We start from the raw sequence: 22126 nt of genomic DNA on the forward strand, positions 1-22126 counted from the left end.
GTATGTTTTGTGGAAGTATGCAAACAATTAAGTGTGTTTCCGATTATAGAGGTATATAATTCCACGGACGCGGGCCCGCTACCTACCAGTACTATGTGAGCAGTAAGTAGGAAATCCAAAATCTAAGGAATTGAGTAGTGTAGGGGAACGATGTGAGACTACTGTGCAAAATACCTGGGTTCGATCCCCAGCAAGTTTTTCTCTCACTTTTTCTTTCTTTATTTTTATAGCATAGGTGATTGAAAATAAGCTTGACTTTATTATATACGGCATTTCATTCCAACCGGACCCGCAACTAAAACTATTAAATCGAAAGGGGCACTTTTCCACGTATCTTATATATTAAAATTATGTACGCTGCCGACGAGACAATTTTCAAAGGTGCCCATTTGTGTGTGTGTGTGTGTGCGTGTATGAGCGTGTGTGCGCAGTTGCGTACGCAGGAATTAATTTCGGGAAGGGCCAAACTCAATATCAGTGTATTTTATATTGAAATTCCTAAACTTGTCCCAAAAATTAGGCTAAATTTACTCAAAAGTTGGAATTTCGGTGGTGGTCCGGACCCCCAGGACCCACCCCCTGCGTACGTCCCTGTGTGTGTGTGTGTGTATTTCCTTAAAATTAATATTTTATACTTTCCATTTGTGCTATTCACTTCAAATTTGGTATACGCATGTATTTTAACGAGGAACATAAAAGGGGAGAGAGATATTTTGCAATCGTTTCCGGTTTGAAGCAGACACTGTTGTCGCGAGACAAAATGTATTGTTGTCTTGTATGGACACTATATCGTGAAAATGATGCCCAATGTTTCTTTCAGACTCTTTTTGGGGGACACTGCCTCCTCAGAGCGCCCCTGGCGAGATCAAAATAATACGTTTATAATACAATAACAAATAGAATGTTATCAGCAGTGCCCCCGGGGTAATACTCCCCCCCCCCGAACATTGCTTCCGATAGAGACACTGGTGATGCTCCATTTCCAAAGCTACATATGTTTGATTTTAAATACTTCAGTATCGTCTCGAAACTTTACACGAACATACTGCCTAGTTTCGAGACCATCTCAACAGTTAGCGTATAAATATATTCTTTTCGTCTATGTCTGTAATGACGAAAATATTTTGTTCACGCAATGCCAACAGAAACTATTTTGATAAAACGAAGCAACGTGATAAGAAAAAAAAACGTAAGATAAAACAAGGTTCGGCAGGGAATCGAACCCAGACCTGCTACTCACAAAGCAGACACTTTACCGCGGAGCTAACTTACTACGTTGAATTCTCTTTGTTTTATTCTCCTTAATAGCACATAAGAGTCCAAATGAAGGCAATTCAAAAATATGGCAATTTTGCATTCAAGACGGCGACTTCTCCAATGATTTGTTTCTTCACTTAAACTGAACTACGTCCTTAATAACATAGCGAAAATTGGCTTACCTACCAAGAGCACAACTTACAATTTTCATGGTTACAAATTTTTGAGCCGCCATTTTGAATCGAAGATGACGACTTTTCCAACATGTCGGATTTTTCCCCTCACATGGGCTGTAATCTACACACTTGAACGCAATTTCGTGATTCCACCATTACTACAAGTTGTGTAGAATTAGACGCACCCTTATAACATACCTAGCACTTTCTTACACCGAACATGACTATTTTTTTCAAGTTTAAGGGCGGATTCGCAAACTACGCATCAGAATAAACATCACCTCGAAATTTCAACGTCCTACATACAGCCATTACAAATTTCACATTTTCTCGATTTGCGCCGCGAAACGAAAACGAATTTTAATGCTCTTTTTTCGATCATAAACTATGTTCCCAGCTTCACTGCCTCTCAAAATATGACGTTTCTATGGTGTGCGGAACTACTCTAAAAAACAGCATTTCGAAACGACGAAAAATTTCGACACTTCATTTACATGGAAAATGTCGCCTTTTTCGTGATATCGGAATTTTCCCATTACTCACATCCCATGACGAACAAGTATGCAAAATTTGGTGTTTGTATGTTTTGTGGAAGTATGCAAACAATTAAGTGTGTTTCCGATTATAGAGGTATATAATAATTCCACGGACGCGGGCCCGCTACCTACCAGTACTATGTGAGCAGTAAGTAGGAAATCCAAAATCTAAGGAATTGAGTAGTGTAGGGGAACGACGTGAGACTACTGTGCAAAATACCTGGGTTCGATCCCCAGCAAGTTTTTCTCTCACTTTTTCTTTCTTTATTTTTATAGCATAGGTGATTGAAAATAAGCTTGACTTTATTATATACGGCATTTCATTCCAACCGGACCCGCAACTAAAACTATTAAATCGAAAGGGGCACTTTTCCACGTATCTTATATATTAAAAGTATGTACGCTGCCGACGAGACAATTTTCAAAGGTGCCCATTTGTGTGTGTGTGTGTGCGTGTATGAGCGTGTGTGCGCAGTTCCGTACGCAGGAATTAATTTCGGGAAGGGCCAAACTCAATATCAGTGTATTTTATATTGAAATTCCTAAACTTGTCCCAAAAATTAAGCTAAATTTACTCAAAAGTTGGAATTTCGGTGGTGGTCCGGACCCCCAGGACCCACCCCCTGCGTACGTCCCTGTGTGTGTGTGTGTGTATTTCCTTAAAATTAATATTTTATACTTTCCATTTGTGCTATTCACTTCAAATTTGGTATACGCATGTATTTTAACGAGGAACATAAAAGGGGAGAGAGATATTTTGCAATCGTTTCCGGTTTGAAGCAGACACTGTTGTCGCGAGACAAAATGTATTGTTGTCTTGTATGGACACTATATCGTGAAAATGATGCCCAATGTTTCTTTCAGACTCTTTTTGGGGGACACTGCCTCCTCAGAGCGCCCCTGGCGAGATCAAAATAATACGTTTATAGTACAATAACAAATAGAATGTTATCAGCAGTGCCCCCGGGGTAATACTCCCCCCCCCGAACATTGCTTCCGATAGAGACACTGGTGATGCTCCATTTCCAAAGCTACATATGTTTGATTTTAAATACTTCAGTATCGTCTCGAAACTTTACATGAACATACTGCCTAGTTTCGAGACCATCTCAACAGTTAGCGTATAAATATATTCTTTTCGTCTATGTCTGTAATGACGAAAATATTTTGTTCACGCAATGCCAACAGAAACTATTTTGATAAAACGAAGCAACGTGATAAGAAAAAAAACGTAAGATAAAACAAGGTTCGGCGGGGAATCGAACCCAGACCTGCTACTCAGAAAACAGACACTTTACCGCGGAGCTAACTTACTACGTTGAATTCTATTTGTTTTATTCTCCTCAATATACCACATAAGAGTCCAAATGAAGGCAATTCAAAAATATGGCAATTTTGCATTCAAGATGGCGACTTCTCCAATGATTTGTTTCTTCACTTAAACTGAACTACGTCCTTAATAACATAGCGAAACCTGGCTTACCTACCAAGAGCACAACTTACAATTTTCATGGTTACAAATTTTTGAGCCGCCATTTTGAATCGAAGATGACGACTTTTCCAACATGTCGGATTTTTCCCCTCACATGGGCTGTAATCTACACACTTGAACGCAATTTCGTGATTCCACCATTACTACAAGTTGTGTAGAATTAGACGCACCCTTATAACATACCTAGCACTTTCTTACACCGAACATGACTATTTTTTTTAAGTTTAAGGGCGGATTCGCAAACTACGCATCAGAATAAACATCACCTCGAAATTTCAACGTCCTACATACAGCCATTACAAATTTCACATTTTCTCGATTTGCGCCGCGAAACGAAAACGAATTTTAATGCTCTTTTTTCGATCATAAACTATGTTCCCAGCTTCACTGCCTCACAAAATATGACGTTTCTATGGTGTGCGGAACTACTCTAAAAACCAGCATTTCGAAACGACGAAAAATTTCGACACTTCATTTACATGGAAAATGTCGCCTTTTTCGTGATATCGGAATTTTCCCATTACCCACATCCCATGACGAACAAGTATGCAAAATTTGGTGTTTGTATGTTTTGTGGAAGTATGCAAACAATTAAGTGTGTTTCCGATTATAGAGGTATATAATTAGGGTTTAGATTGAATATATTCTTGGGACGCTTAACTTATCCCAGGAAACCACTTCTCGCTATTAACGTTGCTACTCTATATCAATCAAATTTATACCGGAAGTGGATGATAGGCAACACTTCCGGTTTAAATAGAGAGATTAGAGTAAAAATGGAACATGTGTTTTAACGTTTAATTTATTGTACAAAATCGCTTCTCGTATACCTGTTACTGTTTTCACTATAACAACAAACGTTAAAATCTGAAGTCGTAGGTTTCTACCACTTCCGGTTTGATTGGAGATTAAGAGAGTAGATAGTACCTATTCTTAGAATGCTAAATTAATTCCATCAAACCGGTTCACACTATCCCTTAGCATTTTTGCTTTAACTATGTAGTCTAGATCAATATTAAAACCGGAAGTTTAGTAGATTTCAACCATTTCCGTATTTAATAGAGACTGAAGGGCGAAAATGAAATGCATTGTGGAGACGTTTAATCGATTACAGGAATCAGCTTCTTTCCATATATTATTGTTTTTACTCTATAGTGATCAACGTTAAAACCGGAAGTAGTTATTCCCGCCATTTCCGGTTTCAGTAGAGAGATTAGACTAGAGACAGAATATATATTTGAAACACTTAATTGATTACGGAAAAAATACTTCTCGCTAGTTGTTAGTTTTCATTTTACAACAATCAACATTAAACCGGAAGTGGTTGATTTCTACCACTTCCGGTTTGAATAGGGGTTTAAGAGATATGATGGCAACTTTTCTTAGAACATTAAATCGATCCCATCAAACTGATTCTTGTTATCTCTTGGCGTTTTGGCTTTATGTAGGTTAGTATTGAAACCGGAAGTGGTGAATTGATGTCATTTCCGGTTTTAGTAGAAACTTAAGGATAAAAATGAAATGTATTGTTGAGATGCTTAATCAATAGCTGGAAACGGCTTCTCTCTCTCTCTTTCCGTTTCTACTCTAGTGATCAACGTTAAAAGCGGAAGTAGTTGATTTTTTTTGCCACTTCCGGTTTCAATAGATAAATTAGAGTGGAGATAGGATTTATTTCCGAGACGCTTAATCGATTACTAAAAATAAATTACCTTATCTATTACCGTTATTACTCCATAACTACGAACATTAAATTTCTTCTCACCATTTCTTAACGTTTTTATTCTACGTAGATCAATACTAAAACCGGAAGTCGTAGTGTATTTGTACCACTTCTGGTTGTAGTAGAGACTTAAGGATGGAGGTGTAATGTATTCTTGGGACGATTAACCTATTGCAGGATACCACATCTATCTCTTTACCGTTTCTACTCTATAATGATGAACATTAAAACTGGAAATTGTTAATTTCTCCACTTCCGGTTCGTAACTTTTGACTATTTTGTTTTCAATTTTGGTAATTGTTCATGTAGTTCTTGGAATTTTTTAACTTCCGATCTGTCGGTCGGATAGATTTACAGATAAGGTTAGGTACATTGAACTCCTTAATATAATATTAAAAGAGAAAAGAGCTTTGTCACAGAAAACTTTGTAAAACTGAATGGCTACTTCGTTAAATTTTAGCGCTCTCCCAGAAGTCATAAAGATATTCAACCAAAATGTTAATTTCTAAACTAAAATAAGTAAATATTAATTTTGTGTTTAAAACAGTTAAATTAAAATACCTAAATTCAAAAATAGAAAAAACGAAATTTAATTTGTAATTACCGGTGACATCTTGCGTCTAAAAATGACGAGGAAACTCCGGAAGTTCCAGGCATTTCTCCATCAGACACTAGGGTTGCTACAGACTTCGGAGGTTTTCGTCGGCGGGGCTGGTACTGCAATGAAAGAAAGATAAAAAAATATTATATTTAACCAAGTCTAGGTGAACTGAACTTAGTAGTTTCCGGCATACAAAGCTGTGAAACACGATCCCTACTGTCTCCGGCCGAGATCGGACACGAAATATTGCGATCTTGCCCATCAAATTTCATTCAGATCCGGCCAAAATTTACCGAGAAACACATAGTAGCCGAGCCGAGTTTATCCCTGCCTGAGCTCGGACATCAAATGCAGCAACCTTTATTCCTTAGACAATGGACTGACTACTTTCTCACCAAAATTCAGTCAGATTTGGACAGAACTTACCGAGAAATAAAGTACCACATAGTAGCCGAGCCGAGGTTATCCCTGCCTGAGCTCGGACATCAAATACAGCAAGCTTTATTCATTAGACAATGGACTGATACTTCCTCACCAAATTTCAACCAGATTAGGACAGAACTTACCGATAAATAAAGTCCTACATAGTAGCCGAGCCGAGGTTATCCCTGCCTGAGCTCGGACGTCAAATACAGCAAGCTTTATTTAGTAGACAACAGGTTCATGGCTCCCCAAATTTCATTGATATTCGGCCAGAATTTAGCGAGAAATAAAGTACCACATAGTAGCCGAGCCGAGTTTATCCCTGTCTGAGCTCGGACATCAAATACAGCAAGCTTTATTCATTAGACAATGGGATACTTGCCCACAAAATTTGATTGAGATGCGGCTAATTGTTACTGAGGAATAAAGTTCCACAGAGTCACACATATATAACTGGAGTGAAACTACGTATAAACTCCTGTACGCTTACACTGGGAGTAATAAGTATTTTCTTAGTGAACATTTGGCTTCTATCTTATTAGCTGGTCGGAATGTATTGATATTCATCCTAAATTTAATGAATAATTAATTGTATAGAGATAGATGATTTCGGTTACATCCATTCAAGTACATATAAGATTGAAAAAATGAAATGAAATCTTTGAGTTTTACGTCCCACGCATATGCCGGATAGGCTAAAGGGGACGGTGATGATGAGAAATGAATGTAATGATGGAATGAAGGAAGTGGGAGGAAACGGGATAATCCAGAGATTACCCACGCGCACGGTGTTCGTCCACCACAAAGTTCACTTTGCACGAGCTGAGATCGAACCAAGGATCCCATGCACCAGAGGTGAACGCTCTACCACTGAGCCATCGCGTCCCTCTACATGTAAGATTGAATATGTATTGATTATGTAATTGGATATTTCGAAGACGCAATAAGATTTCAAGAGAAACAGACCCGTCTCAGTGAGACAATTAAGTTGTACGTTTCAACACCGATTCAGCTGACGTAGATACACAGTTCAAGGTACATCTTGCATTCAGTGCAAGACTACAGACTGACGGACTTCTGGTTGAGAGGTACTTGTCATTAGATTTAACCTCTGTGACTTGTTCAGTACGAGTAGCTGGGAAGTTCAACTGGGCCTAACCGACTGATACCTCTATAGTGTTTATGTTGTGGAAGTGGAAGGTGAAACAGCATTGTCTAAATGTTCCAAGTGCTGAGTGATTGGAGGAAACTTGTTCTAGAGACCACAGAGAATTCTACAATATAGTATGCGAAAAGTCGCGATCACATTTCGCCACGATATTCAGGCAGCATTATAGGCATCCATGTGCATTAAAATACAGCACACTGAGCCCCACCAAGCTCACATAGTTCGAGGAGCCATCCTGTATAAACTCCATATTACCAAGAGCAACAGAAAGCAACATCAGTAGTGTCGTGGACCTGGATACAAAATAATGAATCAACACTTTATATGTAATGAGTATATGTTGTCCCTCAGAATAACGACTGCTGTTCAAGGAACCACAAAAATGTCAAGAAAATATGATGCAGGATTACTTCTACTGGTACGGCGTTGGTAACAATTGTTCATAGCAGAGGCTTTCTGTAATATTCTTCGTGATGAAATAGTCTCGATAGCTTTAGAAGTTTATTGTCTGAAACCGCCTTACTGTCAAGGAGATAATGCCAGTAAAGGTAATGTTGCAGTAGCTATTAGGTATCAGTATGTGGACAACAGTGTTCGCAATTTGGATTCACACACTTAAAGCCCTGACCTAAACTCTAACAGACACTTGTTACATACATTAAAATGCCGGGGCGATGAGTCCAACGTGTGTGGCATAAATAGGTGAAAAGACAATGCGATATATGAACCCTGCAGACCTTTGTCAGTTTGTGGAACGTTTACTTCATATATCATCATCATCATCATAAGTATTCTGCCATTATTGCAAGTCACTTGCTGCAGCTGAGAAGCTACCATGCTCCACGGTCTTCTGCTAACCTCTTCGTCTTCACGTAAGATGTTTCTGTTTTGATATCGTTCATTACATGCAGTCTGCTTCGCCTCCTCCCTTTCTTTTCTGCCACCATACCCTCTAGCACATCCCTCATGATACAGTTCCTTCTTAGCCAATGCCCCAACTAGTTACTCTTCTTCTTCTTAATAATATCTAAAATTGTTCTTTTCTCTCGCACTATTTCTAACACCCTCTCCTTCGTTTTCCGCCCGACCCAGCTAATCCTTTCCATTCTTCTCCACAAACACATTTTAAAAGCTTCCAGTCGCTTTGCATCATTTTTGATAATGTCCATGTTTCTTACCCATACAGTACAATACTCCACACGAGGCATTTTATAAGTCTTTTTCCCATCTCTTTATTCAAGGTCTCACAAAATATACTTTTCTTCTTCTTAAAGACTTCTTTCACCATTCCGGTCCTTGTTTGTATTTCTCCTTCACACTTCATATTATCACTAATAATACTACCCAGGTATCGAAAACTAGTCACCTGTTCCATTTTCTCCCCTCCTACTTCTATATTTGACACCAACCGCTTCGTTTCTATCACCATGACTTTTGTCTTTCTAACATTTATTTCATCTCATGTTCTTGACAGCCCTTCCTCAAGTCTTCTAACATCTTATTGATTTCCTCTCCAGATTCCGCAACAAGCACCATATCATCTGCAAACCGTATACACCTAAACATTCTAGCTTCTACTGAAATGCTGTCTTCATTTTAGTTTCTTTTTCACTATCTCTTTTAGATAGATAATAAATAATGTTGACGAGAGACAGCATCCCTGTCTAATTCCTCTTCCAATTGCACTCTCTTCTGTCATTTCCACCACTATTCTAACACTTACTTGTTGGTTCATATATGTTTCTTATGAGTCTTCGATCTTTCCATTCCAACCCAACCTTCTTTAGAATTTCCAACAATAATTCCCAATGTACGCCGTCAAAAGTCTTTTCTAGATGAATAAATGCAACAGATACCTCTTTCCCCTTTTCCTATAAACCTTTCATTGATCACCCTTAATAATCCAATTGCATCTCTTGTGCCCTTACCTCTCCTGAACCAGAACTGTTCCTCCTCAGCTTTTTCATTTGTTCTTCTATTCAATCTTCTGTTGAGAATTCGAAGTAAAATTTTTGCTGCGTGAGATATGAGACTAATAATTCTATAATCCTCACATTGCTTTGGGTTCGATTTTCTAGCCATCGGTATCATGATCGTTGTCAGGAAGTCTTTTGGCCACTCTTCTGTTTCATATATTTCATTGCACAGTGGGAACAGTTCTTTTTTGCCCTTGTCTTCCATATTCTTAATACATTCATTTGGTATGTATCTATCTCGGAAGCCTTTCCATTCCTAATTTCGGATTAAAACTTTTTCAAACTTATTCTGAAGAGTACTAAATTGTTTATCATCCTCGCGCACTTCATTAGCTACTACGACATCTAGGCTACACAGTCTATCTCTACTCTCATATAAATCCTCAACATGTTCTTTTTTAAGATTTCTTCCTAAGATCTCTTTCCTAACAGAAGATCTTCCTAAGATTTCACTTGTCTCGCTGACTACCTTCCCATTCTTATTTTCTACTGCCATTGTAATGCCCCCTTGTTTCCTCCGAAAATCCATAATTTCCCCTCTTTGTACAATAATGTCCAAAATGATTGTCGCATATCTACTATGTATAACTGTCTTGTTGTGGGAATATAATTTGATAATGATTTTGCAGGGTACTTTTAATAGTGTTACTACGTGTATAATCGGAAAATGCATATTTATGGTAAATTTCATAAGAAAAGAATTATAAATACGAAAATTAGAATGAGTAAAACGATAAGTTGCTAAGTGGACCAGAAAATATTATTTTCGTTATGTTGTTCTTATTTACTGCTCTTTTGATATGAAATTTACCACATACATGTCTTTGCCGATTATACACATACTAACAGGGCGAAATCGTTATCAAATTATATTCCAATAACAACATTTTTATAGACATGCGACAATCATTTTGGACATGACTGTACATTTCTTCATATTTTTCAGCCCTTTATTAACCCTATTTGACATTGTGTGACAGGATATGAAGGAATACTGAACCGTGTAAGGAAGGGGGCAGGTCAAAGTGGTTGACCTGGTGTAGTATCAACTTTGAAAAGTGAAATCGACACTTTAGCCTCGGGCTGTCTCTTTGTCTTTCCCTGCAATAATACCCGAAATCCAGTATCTTTGTTTCACATTGGTGCGAAATATCTCCATCTGCATCCGGGGGAGATTTTAAATACATGGAAGATGGGATGGAAGTAAAAGTGAGAAAATACTGGTAAACCATATTGTGCATGATCGGAGATTCAACTCCCCTTCACTACTTCTGATATACTGATGCCAGGAACAGAAGCTACAATGGACTATTAAAAGCAAAATATATTGATGTCAAGAACAGAAGCTACTGTGAACTAACAAAAGCAGAATATACCAATGTCAGGAACAGAAGCTACCGTGAAGTAATAAAAGCAAAATATTCTGACGTCAGACACAGAAGCCACTGTGAAGTAATAAAAGCAGAATATACCAATGTCAGGAACAGAAGCTACCGTGAAGTAATAATAGCAAAATATTCTGACGTCAGGCACAGAAGCTACTGTGAAGTAATAAAAGCAGAATATACCAATGTCAGGAAGAGAAGCTACCGTGAAGTAATAAAAGAAAATATACTGACGTCAGGCACAGAAGCTACTGTGAAGTAACAAAAAAGCAGAATATACTGATGTAAGGAACACAAGCTACAGTGAACTAATAAAAGCAGAATATACTGATGTAAGGAACACAAGCTACAGTGAACTAATAAAAGCAGAATATACTGATGTCAGGAACAGGCATTTCTGAAATAGGTAATCACTGGTACTCAGTGGCGTATTTACGATTTTGTTTCGGGAGGGGCTTTGCTAACTTTCGGGGGGGGGGGCTTTGCCTAGAAATGTGAAAATTCTGCAAGATATTTCATTTACTTTACTATACTAAGTAAGATTTCGTGGGGGGGGCTTAAGCCCGGAAGCTACCCCCCTAAATACACCACTGCTGGTACTTATGCTAAATGCTATCATTTTTTATTTTAAAGTGTAGTAGTGTTATTTTAGAATTTGCCTGGGGAGAGGGGAAGAATTCTCCAATACAAATAGTTTCGAGTTTTTCATTAGTATATTATTTATTAGTATTATTATAGTACATTATATATATATATATATATATATATATATATTATGTACTATAATAATACTAATAAATAATATATATAAATAACTCAAAGTATTATTTGCGCTTGCAGCCCCAAAGATGGGAGCAGATTTCGTTTTTGTTTATAGGTAATATTTTGCCATTTTTAGTTTATAAATCATATGCATGTCTTCAAAGATTTTTAGAACAGAAATTCGATCCATAGCCATGATACAATTTGTAATAAATTCATTGCCTGATATTTGATAAATAATTATTTCAAATATATTTTTGTCAAGTAAACTATGAACATTATAAGCTATTAAATTTCTCTTAAGGCGGTTCAAGAAAATAGCCATTTCCCAGGTACTTTTCCAAGATACTTATGAAACACCAAATGATATATTTTTTCAATTCCTCTAGTCTTAATTCTGAATATTTATGGTTAACTAATGCGAGAAAATAAACTTGCCTTATAGTCCGGGTGCTCCTTTTTATGAACATTTCTTAACCTCTCCGCTTCTTCAATGAACGGTTGTTTTTCGTCGTCGCTAAGAATCCTGAAAGCAAAAATGATAAACTTAATTTAAATGATACTTTAAACATTAATTAAATTACATGTAAATGTTTATATAATAGAAAGAATAAAACTTTTTTTTCAGGACTCTCTGCTCTGAAGATTTCAATAGCTATTAGCTCTCCGTATTACTTGTTGGTTTACTAAAAAACGTATTGCAAAATGTTTAATAAAATGTTGAACTAACTTAAAATGCTTCGGAAACATTTAGCTAAGTAAAAGTTTTGCTAAACTTCTAGCTAATTAAACATACTATAAAATAATTAGTTAGAAAAACGTTTAATTAGCTAAATGTTTGCAAAACGTTTAATTTGTTAAGTGTTTTATTACCTAAATGTTATCTGAAACATTTCACTAACGAAAATCTTTGTGAATCATTTTAATTAGCTAAATGTTCGGTGAAACATTTACAGACAAACATTTGCGAAATTTTTAACTGGTTAAGTGTTTTAGAAAATTTCAATGAACTAATCTTTATCAAACCGTTCCATTACTTTTACATTTATTATGAACAGTTTAATAAAGTGTTTTATGAAGCGTTTAATTAGCAAAGCTTTTTGTTAATTGGTTAATTAAGTTAAAAGTTTATCAAATAATTAACTAAATGTTTTGTGAAACATTCAGTTAAATAAATATTTGCGAAATTTTTTATTAGCTAAATATTTTACAAAGTTTCTAGTCGACTATACGTATTATTGGCTAAATATTTTTTGAAAGTCAAATATCTAAAATTTTGTGGAAACGATTAATTAGCCAAAAATTTGAATCAGTTAAATAGTTTTAAAAAATTTCTACCCACTTAATTAGCAAAACATTTTCTAAACGTTTTTTTTTTGAAACGTTTAATTAGCTAAAGATTTCGCAATATTTAATTAGTTAAATGTCATTTGAAATATTTAATTGACTATTCATTTTCGAAAAGTGTAATTAGCTAAATTTAATTTTTTAACAATCTACAGTTTAGCTAAACATTAAATTAGATATTTGTAAACAATTTACTTAACTAAATTCTTGTGAAACAGTTGATTACCTAAACATTTTAAAAACGTTTAATTTTCTAAACGTTTCATAAAACTTTTGATTAGCTGTATGTTTAAGATAATGAATAAGTAAGTATATGTTTTGTGAAACGTTTAATTAGCTAAATGTTTCGTGAAACACTTGATTAGCTGAACATTAAGCAAAACTTTAATTAGCTAAGTGCTAAACATGTAATTAGACAAATGAAACTTTCCATAAGCTAAAGTTTATCGTGAAACGTTTGATTTGCTAAATGTTCCATGAAACATTTAATTAACTACGTTCAACAAACGTATAATTACTAAATGTTCTATGAAACATTTTAAATAGTGAAACGTTTAATTACATAAATATTTGCGAAACATTTACTTAGGAACATTTATTTGATTTAATTTCAGTTTAGTGATCCTTTCAGTAACAAGACTATATGAGACGTAGAGCTACAACTTTACGTGGGATCCGAACCATGTGAACTCCTGGGAATCGAACCCGGATCTCCCACGCCAAAGGCACGTAAGCTAACCGCTTAGCTACGAGGGAGAGCATTAGGAACATTTCTATAATTTACTTAAAAATAAAGGGTGGTAAAAATATTTTTTAATTAAATTTTTAAATTATTAATCAGGAAATTTCCGATATTTCTCTCTTTTTACTAAAATGCACGCAGGACAAATACGGTCCAACTATAGAAAAAAACGACCTTGGATTCATATATATACGTAAAAAGAATTCATTCTGCGTACTTCCAGGTAAATAATAATGGATCAACTGGTAGAAGTACGTAAACATGGTAGAGAATTATGTTTCTACCATAAGTTTACCATGGTCAAGAATCAAATCAGAGACCCTTCGCACCAAAGGTAAGGGCTCCGGCATTGAGCAGTGGTGCTTCTTTACGGAAGGATCTGTAAGGTATTGGGGGCCTTCTGGACGTCGTTAGACCTATAGTTATCTTCCTGATGTCTGTGATAATACTCAGTTACGTGCATCTGATTTAGGCCCGAATTTCGGGTCCTTTTTGTAATGTTGATACTCACGTAAGATTTATATGTATTGAAGCTTGGGCCTCGGCCCCGGCCCTGGCCAGTCCGAGACTACAGCCGGCCCTGTTTGTGACAAAAGGATTCTATTCAAATTTGACATTTCTAGCTATAGTAGTATGTCCTGAGTGTTTATTGAGCAAATAACTGTTTCTTATAGAATAGATTAGCTACAACATAAAGCATTCGTGCAAGGAATGTCAAAAGAATCATTCCGTATATTATGAATATTATCTGTCCATATTTTATTTGGCGTTGTTTCACTCTTATGCCGTGAAAAATTAATTAATTTGATAACATTTATCAGAACAAATTAGTCTGTCACTTTCTATACAAGACGTACAAAAAATCCTAGTATTTATATTTCTTTTTTATACTAAATCAGACCGTCAAACTTATCTTTAATATAAAACGTTGTTATTCAAAATTATTCTTTATAGATATTTATTAACATACATTTCTTCTTTTTTATACTTATATGTATAAAAGAAGTATCTCTCTCTTCCGGTGTTGAGATGACCCCTTTGACATGATCTCTCCTTTTCTTGATGCCGCTCATTTTTATATAAAATGAAAAAAAAAGACACATCTGGTACTGATCTTTCTGTTAATCAAAGACCGAAACGGATGTTTACTGCGATAAACTTGTAAATTAAAACAACATGCAATCGCGAGCTTTTAAAAAAATAATACAAAAAACTTCTCTTGAAAAATCTTTCGTTATTTAATCATGCTGAAATATTTTAATAAAATAGACTTCAATGCTATATGAATTAAAAAAAAAAAGATTACTTAAGAAAGATATTCAAATATTCTTGAATATCTTACAAAATAAGCTAAACTAATTTTCCAAAATCAGCTATATATATATATATAGATAGATAGATAGATAGCTGATCCATTACTTGTATGACTGAGGTAATAGAACAAAATTTGTTTCATGTTTTCACCTCACTGCGGAGAATTTAAGTATAAAATATTGAATTTCGAACCTTAAAGGCAGAGGGGAGTGAGTCCTTTTTTTTTCTTTCTTCTAAAAATGAGTTATTGCCAGATTTGAAACCCGAGTTCTGATATCTTTATTCTTAGAAAACTTGTAGTTGTATTATGAATATTTTATCAAATAGCAACAATAAAATTGGATATAAGTCCGAAGACAAAATGAATTAAGTCACTGTTTTCTGTCTCTCCTGAAAATTTAATAAAAATGACTTACGCCTCTCTGCCTTTAAGGTCCGAAATAATTTTTTATCACTTTTAACAAAAATAAGTTATAGTTAATTTTCCAATTAATTAAAACATAGCGAATCCATTAGTTCTATGACTAACATAATAGAACAAAAAATGCTTCAATTTTTTACCTCACTGCGGAGAACCGAAAGTTAAAATATTGAAATATTTTTATACTTTTAACAACAATAAATTACAGTAATTTATTCGAAACATCGAAAAATCGAAAGTCATGAGAATATCCCTTGAAAATGCGCCATTATGGGTCACAGTGGCGGATCCAGGGGGTGCGATCGGGGCCATCGCCCCGCTAAAAGAGAAAACTTTCTTATTTTATATGTAAATAAAACCCATCCCAGAGTTTGGAGCTCTTAAAAGTAGCTCTAAGTAGCAGTATTACAACCCCCCCCCCCCAGAAGTCCGTCCTGGATCTGCCCCTGATGGGTCAGAGAGTAGAACAAAGAGAACTTGTACAGGTCGATCATTTCAAATATTAGCGATGTATTTTGACGAAAGACGCGTACTGCACCAAAGAGATCAGCTCGAGAATTGCCACAGTCAAAGGAGCATTCAATAAGGAAAGCTTATTCTTAACTAGCAGCCTTAATATTGGACTAAGGAAGAAATTGGTCAAGTGCTAGATATGGAGTATTGTATTGGACTTTATGTTTCAAAGATTTGGACATTACCGAAGTTAGAGAAGAAATATTTAGAGAGCTCGAAATGTGGTGTTGGAGGAAGATGAAGAAGATCAAATGGACAGAAAGAGTAATAAACGAAGATGTTTTAAAACAGATAGGAGAGAAGAGGGCGCTTCTAGCCACCATCCTTCGTATAAAGGCCAATTGGATTGGACACATTTTGCAAAGAAATTGTCTTTTTCATACCGCCATAGAAGGAAAGATGGAAGGAAAGCGAGGAATAGGAAGAAGACTAGAATTGATCAATGATTTGGTGTCCTCCCACTAGCGTACATTCCCACTGCTGTACATGTCAAGATCTTCCCCAGTTCCGTATAAGTGCCACATGTAATGAAATGTCATGATTTGGAATCCCACTTCCGTATAAGTTCGATAGCTGGCACTGTTTGTGGGAAATTTTACTAGTTTTTGAGCAGAGGGGGGGTATGGAATCTAAGGGTTTCGTTTCCGTGTAGCAGCCACAGCCAATAAGAGGCCTAGAATAGTTTGATTTTGCAGACTGCCTAGCAGGCCAGTTAAGTGCTTAGTAGCCAACAAGGGCGCCGCTTTCTCTGTAAATTGGGGGAGGGGGCACTCAGACGCAGAAGTGAGGATGTTAAGACAAACTGTATTCAAATTATGTCAAATATTGTATATTCATAAATACACTACGGGACCCACATGAGCTTTGGGGGGCCCGGTCCCCCCAGGATCGGCGCCCTTGGTAGGCAACAGGAAAACAGCAAACTTGGGGTGAAAATGTTCTTGGTGTATCCAATCATGTTTGTACAGGGGTGACACAGTTTTGACTGAAACAAAGATGTCACTATACACTGCCAAGAAACGTGTTCGTGAAGATGTGCCTGTTTTGAAAATATACAAGGAAGAAACTGCTGATTTATATGGGCAGGGTTTTGAATTGCTAACAAGAGTGCCTCGTACACTTCTGTCAAAAGTTATCTATATCAAGAAAGACAAAGAGTTACAATATCAACAACTAATTAGTCACACGTCAAAGATACAGTTTTATCAGATAGCCTTCTAAAGATGGATAATGGTTCCAATTTCTTGCTATTTGACAATGGAGAAGAGGATAGAATAATAATAACATTTGCTAGCATTTTCTACAAACTTGCACGACCTTCTTTATTGATGGCACGTTTAAGAGCTGCAATATATTTTTCTTCCAAATTTTTGTAATTCATGCAGATATTGGAAGCTTAATAGACGAAACGAATGTGATTCCAGTGGTTTTTGGTCTTCTTCCGAACATCAGAAAGCGTATATATGAAAGATTTGTTTCACTAATAAAGAAAGAAGTCTCGAATTGGAATCCTGAAGTTGCTACGGTAGACTTCGAGGAAGCAGTAATAAATTCTTTTAGGACAATTTCTCCTTCAGCTTCCATAAGCGGTTGCAATTTTCACTTTAACCAGTGTCTTTGGCGTAAGATACAGGACTTTGGTTTGGTTACAGACTACAAAAATAATGATAATATAACACTCTTGCGAGTTATTAGCGTTTCTTCCGTTACAAATGGTCGGCAGTGATTGGCTGTATATTCAAGATGATCCCCTAAGCTTGCCCAGTTCTATGACTATTTCGTTGACCAGTGGCTAGAAAATTCTATAGTCTCAGTAAGCATGTGGAACTGTCATGAATAACATCATAGAACAAATAATTCCGCAGAGGGTTATTAGAATACTATGCTAAACAAGCAACATCCTCATGTCATCGAATGAGTCTGTTTTCTCAGGCTAGAAGTCAGAACAAGCGATCATGCTTAAGACAGAAAGTATCTCAGCTTGCAACGTAAAAGAAGAAAGAAAGTATATGTGCAGCTCGACAAAAATAAAGAACATTTTGGGTAGTTTTGATGTTTAAAAAGATGTTAGAAGATGTTTGGTTGCACTTTCATATATTCATAAGCTATCGCAAACTGTAAATCGTATATATGTATATATATATTGGTAAGAATTACATATATGTGATTGTAAAAACGGTAAACGGCCTGCTGCAGATGGACCAAGATCATAGAAGATCCACATACTAGTTCCACGGAGGCTCTTTGTAAGAGCCGAATTCTGTATCCCGATGTGATTTGTCTGAATTCATAACAAACACATTTCGGAAATACATTGAATGAATTTGAATTCAACGCGAGGAGTTGACCGTTTTACGTTAGTACTAGTGCTATTGATACTACCTTCAAAAAAATAAACATAAAAAGTGTGGAAAGCATGTATGCATGTATTATTCATATCAGTGTCGGATCCAGGGGGGATCGGGGCGATCGTATCCCCCCAGAAGAGGAAACTTTCTAATTTTATATATATAAATAAAACCCATCCCAGAGTTTGGACTTCTTAAGAGTAGCTTTATGTAGCAGCATTTCAACCCACAACTAGCCCCCCAGAAGTCTGTCCTGGATCCGCCCCTGATTCATATTCATATTATTATTCTCTCTCCATGAGCTGAATTCATATCTCCATGAGAATGCAATTCCATATCCTGCTCTGCTCAAACTTTATTAAAAATGCACACAAAGAGTGTCTGTTATTAAACATGTACGGAAGTGGGAAATCTTTTGTCTATGTCAAAATATGTCATGTCATCGCCCATAGTACTTTCATGGATCTAGGAAGGATTTTGACATGTACGGATCTGGGAATGTAAGCATCTGTGAGGTAATTGATGATTTGAAAAATAGAAGAAAATAATGGGAGTTAAAAGAGGAAGCTGAAAATTGAGAAACGTGGAAGATATATTTCCATGCCCGTACAATAAATAAATAAATAAATAAATACATAAAAATAAATAAAGAAAGAAAGAAAGAAAGAAAGAAAAGGAAACATTAGTTTCCTAAAAGGGAGAATAATAATAATAATAATAATAATAATAATAATAATAATAATAATAATAATAATAATAATAATAATTTTCCAATTAATTGAAACAGCCGATCCATTAGTTGTGTGACTAAGACCACGTCTCCACTTTAAACGAATCTTGTAGCTGTCATAAAAAAAAAAATCTTGAAACCCTACCATATTTCACCGTGTACACATAGTCTTGTAAGGGTCATAAAACATGTTTTTCCATCTTGCAAGAAGTCGAACAGTGTCCAACTTTCTGGGACGTCTTGCTTACTACCTGCTATCTCCCTCCGGCAGACATAAAGGGAAAACCAGTTTCGCCGCTTCCGAAACAACGGATTCTTTTGGACAGGGAAGGGGAAGTGCGCCAAAATACACGTTTTTAATGAGGATGTTCACTGTTTGTCCACTAGAGTGCAGAGCTGCATGGGTGGAGATACCTTTCTTGCTTTCAAGAAGTTGTAACATCTAAACAGTAAATAGAAAGATCGGGTTGCAAGGTCATTTTATGACAGCTACAAGATTCATGTAAAGTGGAAACATGGCTTAAGGGAAAAGAACAAAGTTGTTTCATGTTTATACCTCATCACGGCAAACCTAAAGGAAAAAAAAAAAAAAACATATTGAAATATTCTTACACTTTCATCAAAAACAACTAAATAGGTAATTTTCCAATTAATTAAAACACAGCCGATCAATTAGTTGTAAAACTGAGGTAACAGAACAAAAGTTGTTTCAAGTTTTTACTCCACTACTGCGGTGGATCTAAAAGAGGCATCGGTATTTTTTTCTTAAGACTTCCAAACTATGCCATGTGTAGGTGTAGAAAATTTCCTAAAATGACTATGTTTACCCGTTCGTCTTTCTGTCTGTAGAAATCAGTACAAAACTAGTAAAACATAGCGATAAATGTTTAATTATATGAATTTCGTGTTCCTAGAGTAGATTTTCCTCTTCTATCTCAACTCTCTATACTAAACGAAAGTGGATTTTCCGGTATTTCAACTTTTAATGTTGCTCACCATTGAACAAAAATGATAATAGATGGCAGAAAGTTATTCTTTAAATGAGTTAGCTTCTTTTTACTAATTCAATTGATGAATACATTAATTTATGCTAAATCTTACTTCTATGATATTGTTTTAGCCTGTGCGTTGGTACTATTTTCTATATTTATTGAGAAAATAAACGTTTAATAATTTTCATATAACTATTCGTCTTTTATATCCATCGAAAATTTATTATAAATTTTTGTTGCTACACGTGAAGGTCAATAAAGGAATTTGTAATAACTGTCTTCAATTTCAAAAACTTGTCCTTTTGTTATGATAGAAGGTCTGTCCAGCCAGTGAGCGTATAAACGGCCGCGGTATTTTGACCGTGCGAAGATAACATAATCATTAGTCATTTCAAAGTGAGCTTGTATAATTAATAGGTTGGACGAGTGGAAGACTGTCTTTATTTGAAATGTTGAATTGTAGTTCTGAGTGAAAAGGTTTAAATATTTTAACGTGTTTCATTGTATGCCTCTCAGTTACAAATACTTCCGTAATACAAACGAACTTTCTTTGTCCCGGCAAAAAATATGGACCCTTTGAATGCCAAGTGCGTGTAATTCCAAAATTGTAATTTTCCAGAAGAGAACTTTGGACTTCAAATCCCATGATAAAAATGTTATTCAGGAACTTCAAAATTATGTTTTTGATTTCAATAATAAAATAAATATGGGCCTATGTTTAGCAGAAGGGGTCCAGCTCTTTTGTCTAAAAAATGTTACTATTTTGGTAATTTCTGTTCACATTCGGTTAGTTTAGGGTAGGGTTGGTTAGTTTAAGTTAGGTTAGGCAGGTTTAGGTTACGTTAGGTTAGTTTAGTTTGTTATATTAATATAGGAGTCCCACATAATTTTCCAAAAAATGATAGAATTTCGCTTATTTCTACTAATATTATGTTAGTTTAGGTTAGTCCACGTTAGCTTACGTTAGTTTATGTTAGGTTAGGTTAGATTTGGTTACGTTATGTTACGTCTAAGTACTTGCATCACTAATTTCTCCTGTAAATTTCGTGTTTTTACGTGCTTCTGGACCCCTTGTACTAAACATACTCCTAAATATGAATTTTTCACGAGATATTGAACTTCAACGCTATCTCCTGACTTTTTTTTTTTTTTTTTTTGGAATTAAATTTCACTTGGCATCTAAGCGGTCCACATGTACAGGAAAAGTCAAAATGCTGGACCAGATTTCCGAAATTTATTCTGTAAAATCTAATACGCATATTTATTGTGAGACATGTCCTAAGAAAGGTAAACCATCAAAGTTTTCTTTAAACATATCACAAGTGTTCTAAGTGAGCACAACGCCTAACACGGCACACATCAAACAGATAATCTGTGTTCTGTGTGAGTACCTCGCCGAACACGGCACACATCAAGCCGATAGTCTAAGTGTTCTATGTGAGTACCTCGCCGAACACGGCACACATCAAGCCGATTGTCTAAGTGTTCTATGTGAGTACCTCGCCGAACACGGCAACACATCAAGCCGATAGTCTAAGTGTTCTATATGAGTACCTCGCCGAACACGGCAACACATCAAGCCGATAGTCTAAGTGTTCTATGTGAGTACTTCGCCGAATACGGCATACATCAAGCCGATAATCTGTGTTCTATGTGAGTACCTCGCCGAACACGGCAACACATCAAGCCGATAGTCTAAGTGTTCTATGTGAGTACTTCGCCGAATACGGCATACATCAAGCCGATAATCTAAGTGTTCTATGTGAGTACCTCGCCGAACACGGCAACACATCAAGCCAATAGTCTAAGTGTTCTATGTGAGTACCTCGGCGAACACGGCACACATCAAGCCGATAGTCTAAGTGTTCTATGTGAGTACCTCGCCGAACACGGCAACACATCAAGCCGATAGTCTAAGTGTTCTATGTGAGTACTTCGCCGAATACGGCATACATCAAGCCGATAATCTGTGTTCTATGTGAGTACCTCGCCGAACACGGCACACATCAAGCCGATAGTCCCGATAGTCTAAGTGTTCTATGTGAGTACCTCGCCGAACATGGCACACATCAAGCCGATAGTCTGTGTTCTATGTGAGTACCTCGCCGAACACGGCAACACATCAAGCCGATAGTCTAAGTGTTCTATGTGAGTACCTCGCCGAACACGGCAACACATCAAGCCGATAGTCTAAGTGTTCTATGTGAGTACTTCGCCGAA

At 36.1% G+C, this 22126-nt stretch overlaps 1 protein-coding gene across 1 annotated transcript in view; it reads right to left on the reverse strand.

The window, feature by feature from the left end:
- Nucleotides 1-22126, reverse strand: part of LOC145680230 (transcription factor SOX-10-like) — a 256148-nt gene that overhangs the window by 48064 nt on the left and 185958 nt on the right. The window contains exons 3-4 of the mRNA XM_081750546.1: nucleotides 11938-12025; nucleotides 5789-5901 (exon numbers count right to left, since the gene is read on the reverse strand). Coding sequence (XP_081606672.1) covers nucleotides 5789-5901; nucleotides 11938-12025 — 201 coding nt within the window. The remainder of the gene's footprint in view (nucleotides 1-5788; nucleotides 5902-11937; nucleotides 12026-22126) is intronic.

Source organism: Thermobia domestica, chromosome 3 (assembly GCF_964235325.1).
Source record: "Thermobia domestica chromosome 3, izTheDome1.hap1.1, whole genome shotgun sequence".
Taxonomy (NCBI): Eukaryota; Metazoa; Arthropoda; class Insecta; order Zygentoma; family Lepismatidae; genus Thermobia; species Thermobia domestica.